Here is a 10,592-nt window from a genome sequence, read left to right on the forward strand (position 1 = left end):
CTGTAGCAAAATATATTGAATGATTTTCTGTGGTAATTTGATTATCAAGTTAACTGCAATATTAGATTATGGACAACAATCTATTCCAGGTGCTATGGCCATAAAAAGGAGCTTCTGAATTCCATTTTAGAAGCTTAGGATGTCAAGATAAACAGCCTGACGCTTGAAACAAAAAAAAAGCGAAGACAGAGGGTGTTTTGATGGAGATGGAAAACTACACCAGGGTCAATGAACTTATTTTCCTTGGCCTGACCCAGAGTCCTGAAGTCAGCGTGCTGCTGTTCCTTTTCCTTCTCATGGTGTATGTGACAACTCTGCTGGGGAACCTTCTCATCATGGTCACCGTGACCTGTGAGCCGCGCCTTCACACCCCCATGTACTTCTTGCTCAGGAATTTGTCTGTTGCCGACATCTGCTTTTCCTCCATCACTGCACCCAAGGTCCTGGTGGACCTTCTCTCAGACAGGAAGAGCATCTCCTTCAATGGCTGCCTCACTCAGATGTTCTTCTTCCACCTTATTGGAGGAGTGGATGTGTTTTCTCTGTCAGTGATGGCTCTAGATCGATACGTGGCCATCTCTAAGCCCCTCCATTATGTGACCATCATGAGCAGAGGCCGTTGCATTGGGTTAATAGTGGGCTCCTGGGTGGGAGGCTTTACCCACTCCATCGTGCAGATTTCTCTCTTGCTGACACTTCCATTTTGTGGGCCTAATGTTCTTGACACTTTCTACTGTGATGTTCCCCAGGTCATCAAACTTGCCTGCACAGACATCTTTGTTCTGGAGTTGCTGATGATTTCCAATAATGGGATGCTCACCACACTCTGGTTCTTCTTGCTCCTGGTGTCCTACATGGTCATATTATCATTGCTAAGGTCTCATTCAGGAGAGGGACGGAAGAAAGCCATCTCCACCTGCACCTCCCACATCACTGTGGTCACCCTGCACTTTGTGCCCTGCATCTATGTCTATGCCCGGCCGTTCACTGCCCTCCCCACAGACAAAGCCATCTCTGTCACCTTCACGGTCATCTCCCCTCTGCTCAACCCCTTGATCTACACTCTGAGGAACCAGGAGATGAAGTCAGCCATGAGGAGACTCAGGAAAAGACTTGGACCTTCTGATGGAATAGAGAAGTAACTTCTGCTTGTTGCCACCCTAAATGTTTCTAATATAAATAAACTATTTTCTATCATGCCTTCTCATTTCTCTTGTTCTGCTATATTAAGACACCAAAAAAAAAAAATATCAGGTTGATCGGTCTAATTCTCTTTTACATTTTCAGTGTTTGGGATCCATGCCTAAACCACTGAAGCTGTGAGTAAATCTTGCTAAAATCTGTGGGATTGAAGGATATAAACAAATGTTGAATATGTTGAATATGATTCCAAAGTCAATTAAACTCTTGAGCATTCATTTTTTTCCTTTGGTTTTATTTTTATCATAGGATTTCTTTATGTTGGTCAGTCTAGCTCGACACTCACTATGTAACCCAGGGTATCCCCAGACACAGTAAACCTCTTGTACTTGCTACCAAGTGCTAAAATTGCAGATGTGTGCCAAAACACCAATATAGTTTCAGTTGCTTAAATCTAACTATGTGTTTGTGTGCCAATGAAGCTTTATTTATAGACACTAAAATCTGAATTTCATGGAATTTTAGTGTATGAACTTTAGTTTTTGAACAGACATTTCTTCACTGAAACCAAAAGAACCAGAATTGATCATCAGGGTGTGCTGCAGTTCCCCCTTCCTGAGTATCCCTGTGCGTCTTTATGGTGCTACAATCAAAAGACAGACTCAAACACTTTCTTAGAACTTAGTTACAGCCCAAAGCAGGTTAAGGCTTCTCAATATTTATTTGTTCCAAGCTTGAATCATCCTGTTTTATGACTATGTGCAGGCAAACGTCTACACAGTATTGCAATCAAACAGCAAAGACTATATGTTCTACTCAGTCAAAGAGTGTACACACTATTCTGCAGGTCATGAAAGCTTTTCCAAAATACACCACATCCTGAGACACAAAACAAATCTTACAAATTCAGAAAAATTTAAGTAACACCATGTATCTTATCTGACCACAATACCATAAAATTTAAAATCAACAGCAAATGAATCTCTAGTAAGTATTAAAATGCATGTAGATTAAACAATACATTTCTGAATAATATAAATGGGTCAAAGAAGAGAGAAATTAAAATTTTCTGAAAATAAAAGAAAGTGAAAACACAATGCAACAAAACCTCTAGGAAGCATTAAAAGCAGTTTTATAAGGGAATGTGTAACTATAAACACTTGCATTTAAAACTTAGAAAAGATGACCCCATCCTCAGACCCTTCCTGCTACAAGTCCTCCTCTGCCCCCAAACCCACCTATCCCCTGCTTACTCAGAGGAACTCTGAAACACAGGCTGCAAGTTCAAGGAAAGAACCAAGAGGTGAGTAACCACTCACCCAGCAGGGCACCCAACTCTCTAGGCCCTCCAAACCTGGTTAAAACCCTGGGCTCCTCCCCCACCTGCCTCAGATTCTCTAGCCAGTCAATAGTCAAGCTTCCTACAGGTAAGCTGCTTCAACATCCCCACCTGACCAATCAGACCCTGCCAGCTACAAGTTCCATTCCACCCCCAAGCCCTCCTATTGCCAACCCCCACCACTCCAGGCAACCTCAGAGGAACTCTGAAGCACAGGCTGCAACTGAACAGAGAGGACCAAGAGAGGAACTCTGAAGCACAGGCTGGGAGTGCACAGAGAAGACCAAGAGAGCAACCAAAGAGAGCAGACCAAAAGAGCAGGACGAGAGAGACCTCAGTGGCTCTCTGAAACCGGGACAGCAATAGCACAGAACAGACCAAGAACAGTTCCCAAAGACACAGTCACTGCAAGGATTGAACCAAGAAGCAAAGACACTGCTGACACCTATTGAAGGAAGAGAGGGGTAGGCACCAATGGAAGAATTCATTCAACAACCTAAAAAGCAACATGGTAACACCATAATCCAGTGGTCATACAACAGGAAGACTTGATCATCAACTTTATGAGGATGAGGAAGATCTTTAAAGAGGAAACAAAAAATTCCCTTAAAGAAATGGAGGAAAAGATAAACAAAAAAAATTGGAAGAAATCAATAAATCTCCCAGAGAAAACCAGGAAAACAAAGGAAAAAACAACGAAACAGGTGAAGCAAACAGTTCAAGACTTGAAGACTAAAATAGAAGCAATAAAGAAAACACACACCGAGGGAACTTGTGGCTGGATATGGAAAATCTGGGTAAATGAATGGGAACTACAGAGGCAAGCATAACCAACAGAATACAAGAAATGGAAGAGAAAATCTCAGGTGTTGAAGATACTATAGAAGAAGAAGATTCATCTGTTGTAAGGAGAAACAGCAGGCTGTGTCCCGTTGCCCGGCTAGCTTTTACCAAAAATAACCACACAGAAATTGTATTAATTAAATTACTGCCTGGCCCATTAGCTCTAGCCTCTTATTGGCTAACTTTCACATCTTAATCAACCCATTTCTATTAAATCTGTGTATCACCACGTGACTGTGGCTTACCAGCAAGAGTCTAACCTATGTCGGTCTCAGGTCAAGGAAGAAATAAAGAAAGAAATTAAAGACTACCTAGAATTTAAGGAAAATGAAGGCACAGTGTACACAAACCTATGGGACACCATGAAAACAGTGCTAAGAGAAAAGTTCATAGCAGTAAGTGCCTACATGAAGAAGGTGGAGAAACCTCACACTAGTGACTTAACAGTACACCTGAAATTTCTAGATCAAAAAGAAGCAGACTCACCCAGGAGGAGTAGAAGACAGGAAATAATCAAATTGAGGGCTGAAATCAATAAAATAGAAACAAAGAAAACAATACAAAGAATCAATGAAACAAAGAGCTGGTTCTTTGAGAAAATCAATAAGATAGACAAACCCTTATCCAAACTGATCAAAAGGCAGAGAGAGAACATCCAAATTAACAAAATAAAAAATGAAAAGGGGGGCATAGCAACATACACTGAGGAAATCCAGAGAATCATTAGGTCATACTACACCAAAAGGGATATGATCATGGCCTTATCCTCTTGCTTCGCATGGAGAAATTTCCTGAGGACCCTCCTCTGATGCGGGGACCTGCTTCCAAGACAATGCCCATGGGGAACATGCATGTATATAACTCAACTTTACATACCCCAACATCAACTTTACATACTTAAACCCCCTATCATCTACCCCTAAAGTATCCTTTACCAAGCCGCCTAGAGTTGTAGGGGGATTAGAAGCTTCTCCTTATTTGACGGAGACCATTAAGATGGCCTTTATGGCTTTAAACCTTACACACCCTGAAGCCACTGAGTCCTGTTGGCTTTGATTACAGTCACTACCCCCCTACTTTGAAGACTTTGGGGTAAATGGCTCTTATGAAATACTAGATAAAGCTGATATTTGTAGATGGGAAAACCCTGAAATGGGGGAGATGTCGGGACTGACTATCCCCCTTTGGCAGATGTCAAACGCAATTTGTGTTTCATACACCAGACACCCTTTTTTTAACCTCACTTGTGATGTGGCTGATGGGTCTATAGCTTCATGGAGGGTGCCCAAAGATCATGGGTATTTTGGGGTCTGCCAAGAGATGGGAGTTACTCCCTGACTGTCTAACCCACAAATCATTCAGTATAATGATATTTACCTGCTTGCATTTATTTTGCCTCATGTGCTTTACCACACACAAGAAGAATTCCTGGCCCAAAGGCATAAGAGAGAGCGCCTGATGGCCCTGGCCATCACCACACTGATGAGGCTAGAAGTGGTCAGGACTGCCCCGGGCACCTCATCCCTGGTGATTTTACAAGAAATGGGGATGATTTGCTGAAATTGACAGCAACATTAGAAAAGACAGAGACTGCATTACATTATTTTCAAAAGTCTTTGGATTCCTTAGCAAGGGTAACCTTACAAAGTAGGAGACTTGCTGTTTATGGAACAGAGAGGAATTTGTAGGACACTTGGGGAAGAATGTTGCTTCCTTGTAGACCATTCCAGTATAGTTATAAGAACCCTACATGAGTTAAGAAAAGATTCATTTAAGTCAAGGACCCCCTATGAGACCTGGTTTAATTGGTCCCCATGGATTACCACACCCATCTCTTCCCTAATTGGGTCCGATGGTTGTTTTTTTGATCTGTCTTTTTGGCCCATGTGTTCTCCAAAGGCTGAAACAAGCATTCCAAAAACATAGACAACGGGTACAACTCCTGGCCCTTCAAGTACAATATAATAGGCTCGATACATCTCATCCCACAAATAAACATTCAGTTTGAGGGTATCCAGGCGAAAACTCTGAATAGGGGTGGCCCTGTCCTGTACTCTCTCCCCAGGGCACTATTCTTGCTTTGTGACCAGGGTAGGGAGTGGGATATAAAACAAATAGGGGAGATGTTGGGCCAAAATTATCTCAGGACCTGTACCTCGAGGCCTGTAGGACAGAGAAAGGCTAGGCTCGAGTTTGAGGGTACCAAGTGAGGATGAGACAGCAAAAACTAGGTAGACACCTCTCCAGCGAGAGGGAGAGCTTGGCTGTCCCTCATTGACTGGAGGTACCCCCACATTACACTATGTCACTTAACATATATAAGTTGATACTCACAGTAATAAACTGAGTTCCTGCTTTGACTTGACTCCCTTTAGTGTCTTATTGTCCTGCATCATGGGGCTGCCAAACTGGTGGATAGTACACTCACCTTTCCCTAGGGAATAAGGAGGCTAAGAAGGCCTAACAACTGTCGCCCAACGTAGGGCTATGAGTCCCAGGACAAAGCGATCATCAAGGTAAGTGGGACCCCATGATGGGTAATGCAACTTCACACAAAAATGGCCCAACGCTTAAGGTGTTGAGATATATGCTAGGGTACTATATTGAATAGATATGGAGAATGGACAGCTTTGTTTTGTTCCTGATTTTAGTGGAATTGCTTTGAGTTTCTTTCCATTTAGTTTGATTTTGTTGTTGGCATGCTGTATATTTTCTTTATTATATTTAGAAACGTTCGTTGTATCTCTGATCACTCCAACACATTTATCATGAAGAGTGTTGCATTTTGTCCAAGTCTTTTTTAGCTTCTAATGAGATAGTCATGTGGTTTTTTTCAATAGTAGATGACATTGATAGATTTTCATATGTTGACCCATCCCTGCATATCTAGGATGAAGCCTACTTGATCATGGTAGATGATTTTTATGATGTATTCTTAGATTCATTTGCTAGTATTTTATTGAGTATTTTTGCATCAATGTTCATGAGAAAGACTGATCTGTAATTCTCTTTCTTATTGCTTCTTTGTATGATTTGGGTATCAGGGTGACTGTAGCCTCATAAAAAAAGAGTTTGGCAGTGTTCCTTCTGCTTCTATGATGTGGAACAATTTGCAGAGTATCAGTATTAGTTCTTTGAAATTCTGGTAGAATTCTGTACTGAAACCATCTGGCCCTGGACTTTTTTTGGCTGAGATTTTTTTTTTTTTAGTGACTGTTTCAATATAGTACTTGAAGACCTAGCTAGAGCAATAAGACAACAAAAGGAAATCAAGAGAGTATAAATTGGAAAGGAAGAAATCAAACTTTTCCTATTTGCTGATGATATAACATTATACATAAGTGACTCCAAAAATGCTGCCAGGGAACTCTTACAGCTGATAAATACCTTCAGTAATGTGGCAGGATACAAGATTAACTCAAAAAAGTCAATAGCTCTCCTGTATACAAATGATAAAAGGGCTGAAAAAGAAATCAAAGAAACATCACCCTTCACAATAGCCACAAACAACATAAAACATCTTGGGATGACTCTAACAAAACAAGTGAAATACCTGTATGACAAGGTCTTTGAAGAATGAAATTGAGGGGCTGGAGAGATGGCTCAGTGGTTAAGAGCATCACCTGCTCTTCCAAAGGTCCTGAGTTCAATTCCCGGCAACCACATGGTGGCTCACAACCATCTGTAATGAGGTCTGGTGCCCTCTTCTGGCCTGCAGGCATACACACGGACAGAATATTGTATACGTAGTAAATAAATAAATATTAAAAAAAGAATGAAATTGAGAAGATATCAGAAAATGAAAAAATTGCCCCCACAATCTTGCATGGGTAGGATCAATATAATAAAAATAACAATCTTACCAAAAACAATCTACAGATTCAATGCAATACACATAAAAATCTCAACACAATTATTCACAGAACAATACTAAATTTCATATGGAAAAACGAAAAGGCCAAGAGAGCAAAAACAACACTATATAATAAAAGAACATCTGGAAGCATCGCCATCACTGACTGCAAACTCTATTATAGAGCTAGAGTAATGAAAATAGCTTGGAATAACATAAACATAGACAGGTGGACCAATGGAATAGAATTGAAGACACTGATATTAACCTGATTTTTGACAAAGAAGCTAAAGATATAAAATGGATAAACAAAAACATCTTCAACAAATGGTGCTGGTACAACAGGATGTCAACATGTAAAAGAATGAAAATAGATCTATATCTGTCACCATGCACAAAACTCAAGTCCAAATGGATCAAAGACCTCAGCATAAAGCCAACCACACTGAACCTCATAAAAGAGAAAGTGGGAAGCAGCTTTGAACACATTGGCACAGGAGACCACTTCCTGAATAAAACCCCAGCAGCACAGACTCTGAGATTGACAACTAATAAGTGGAACCTCCTGAAACTGAGAAACTTGTGTAAAGCAAAGGACACAATCAATAAGACAAAATGGCTGCCTACAGAAAGGGAAAAGATCTTTGTGAACCCCACATCTGGCAGAGGGTTGATCTCCAAAATATACAAAGAACTCAAGAAACTAGACATCAAACTACCAAATAATTTAATTTAAAAATGGGGTACAGATCAATACAGAAAATTCTCCAAAGAAAAATCTCAAATGACAGAAAGACACTTAAGGAAGTATTCAGCATCCTTAGACATCAGAGAAATGCAAATCAAAACAACTCTGAGATTCCATCTCAGAAAAAGTAAATCTGGTGACTAACTGGTATCTTCCTAATATCTCTCTCTCTCTCTCTCTCTCTCTCTCTCTCTCTCTCTCTCTCTCTCTCTCTCTCTCTCTCATCTATAAATTTATATAAAGATGTCACAAAAAGGAAAATGTGAGTGGGTCAGATACTTTGGGAAAGCCAAAATGTTTAGTAAGTGGGAAAAGTGATTACATCTGCTGCATGCAATTATCAAGTAGCGAATCCATAATCTAAAAGATACCTGTGCCCTGAAGTTTAAGAGGTTTGATTAAACAGGCCTCATATCTTATCTACTAGGAGTTGTTGCTTACATATAGCATCACAACGATGATAAAATGAAAGCCAGGCATCCTGAAGTCAGACAGCTTGTGATAAGTACGTGGTGGATGCAGAAGTAGAAGTCAAGGAACAGGAAAGAGTTAAAATATGGAAGAAGGAAAAGATATAAAGGAGTTGATATATTCATGGCATAACAGATGTCCTCCAACTTACAGTGATATTATCCTAATAAACCTAACACATGCTGAAAATATCCTGTCATAATACATTCAATGTGTCTAGCCTGCTGCACGTCACAACTTAGTCCCCTTAAACACATTCAGAATACTTACTTTAGCTACAATTTGACAAAAGTCACCTATCATAAAGCCATCATATAGTGAAGCACTGGCTGTCCATACAATTTTTTGGATTCTGTACCTTACGGATTACAGAATCAACTGATTTCCTCTGAAATCATGGAGTTGGCTGGAGTCTGTGACTTCTTGCTGCTGTTTTGCAGCACAAAATTATTATGCTATAAACTGCTTGCTTGGGAAGAGATGAATCTTAAAATTTTAAATTTCAGTTCAATTTGTATTTAGCTTTTTTGCACTATCATAAGTTAATAATTGGGGCTGGAGAGATGGCTCAGAGGTTAAGAGCATTGCCTGCTCTTCCAAAGGTCCTGAGTTCAATTCCCAGCGACCACATGGTGGCTCACAACCATCTGTATGGGGTCTGGTGCCCTCTTCTGGCCTGCAGGCATACACACAGACAGAATATTGTATACATAATAAATAAATATTTTTAAAAAATAAGTTAAAAACTATAATTTGAACCACTGTAAATCAGGGATCATCTTAGCGTGTGTGTGTGTGTGTGTGTGTGTGTGTGTGTGTGTGTGTGTGTGTGTGTGTGTATGACTTCAAAACTCAAAACTTTGACATGTTCTGGCGTTATTATCAAAAAGACAAATCAAACATTAAGCCCTTGGGATTTTTCTGAGTAAATGAATCCATTGAAATATTTCTCTAGCAAAGTTATAAATTGTTTCTTGTGTTTTCCTGAGGTCTTCAAAGTAGATGTTCTACATTGTCAGGCGGGACAGTAGAGTGAGATGTTTCCATCATGGATTCAGCCACTCGAACACATGAGCAGAGTATACACTAAGAAACATAACTAGAGGTTTCCATGTGGACTCTATTTTCTTTTGATCCTGTGCCGATCTAACTTTCTGTCCCTGTCCACCCTTCCATCCCAGGCATTTTCTTCCTGTATCAGTATGAACCCACTGCACTCAGAAGCACTCTGAGTAACTGGGACTTTACACATTGTGGCTTCATGGATGGAAAATGGTATCATGATTTACTAGTCTGGCCTCATCTCCTGACTTTCCCCCTAAGAGAGCACAGCAAAGTAGCTATTTCAGAGACAATGTGAGCAATCTAATTTCATTTTTAACTTTTACGATGATGCCCTTGTAATGTTGTGAACCTGTTGGAAGAGGTGGATCGCAGCGGGGTAGCCTCAGTCTTTGTTGTAGAGCACTTATACCTCACGCCTTTCTGTGATACTCTGAGAAGGTGAAGTTGTGTGTCAGATCAGATAGTTACCATCAAGTTTTTCCTCAAGGTTTTGTTCTGTATCTGATGATAATTCTCAAGAAATATTTTTTGAAGTCTTCCTTCCCTGTCCTCTTATTTCATTTCCCACTAGTGGATGACTGGGTTATTTAATTTCTGCCCCAAATAGTGTAGATGAATAGCCATATTGGAAATGGGGTTAGATTACATAAACAATTCTCAATGTTCTCTGCACCATAGGAATTTTACAGTGTTCTCTCTGAAGAGCATAGCAATTGTAATACAGCTAATAGTGTGCTACATCTTGTGATTTTAACGTCGTGCATGTGTTATCTTAGTCTGTCTCCAGAACTAGACCTTGAGGGGAGGGGAGCAGTATTCCTTCTAATTTGCAAATTAGGAAACTGAGGGTTTAAAAAGATAAGTCACTTACTCAAAAGCATACAACTGATGGGCATCTGAGCAAAAATTTTAATTAAAAAATGTATGAATCCAGACCTTTTGGTATGTGTCTGTGTGTCTGTGTGTGTGTGTATTTCCCAGAGGTTGACATCCGTTGTCTTCCTCTATGACTGCCTTATTTTCTGAGACAACATTTAAGTTTCCAAGTTAGCTAGACTGGCTGGCCAGCAACAGAGATTCTCCTGCCTCTGCCTTCAGTGCTTGGATTACAAGTGTTTTACCTCAACTTTTTA

General features: G+C 40.2%; 1 protein-coding gene across 1 annotated transcript; it reads left to right on the forward strand.

The window, feature by feature from the left end:
• Window positions 1-200: 200 nt before the first annotated feature.
• Window positions 201-1,142, forward strand: LOC142851088 (olfactory receptor 4D10). Its single transcript, XM_075974999.1, has one exon. The coding sequence runs from the start codon at window positions 201-203 to the stop codon at window positions 1,140-1,142; it is 942 nt and encodes a 313-aa protein (XP_075831114.1).
• The last annotated feature ends 9,450 nt before the right edge of the window (window positions 1,143-10,592 follow it).

The sequence above is a fragment of the Microtus pennsylvanicus genome, chromosome 5 (assembly GCF_037038515.1).
Source record: "Microtus pennsylvanicus isolate mMicPen1 chromosome 5, mMicPen1.hap1, whole genome shotgun sequence".
Classification (NCBI taxonomy): domain Eukaryota; kingdom Metazoa; phylum Chordata; class Mammalia; order Rodentia; family Cricetidae; genus Microtus; species Microtus pennsylvanicus.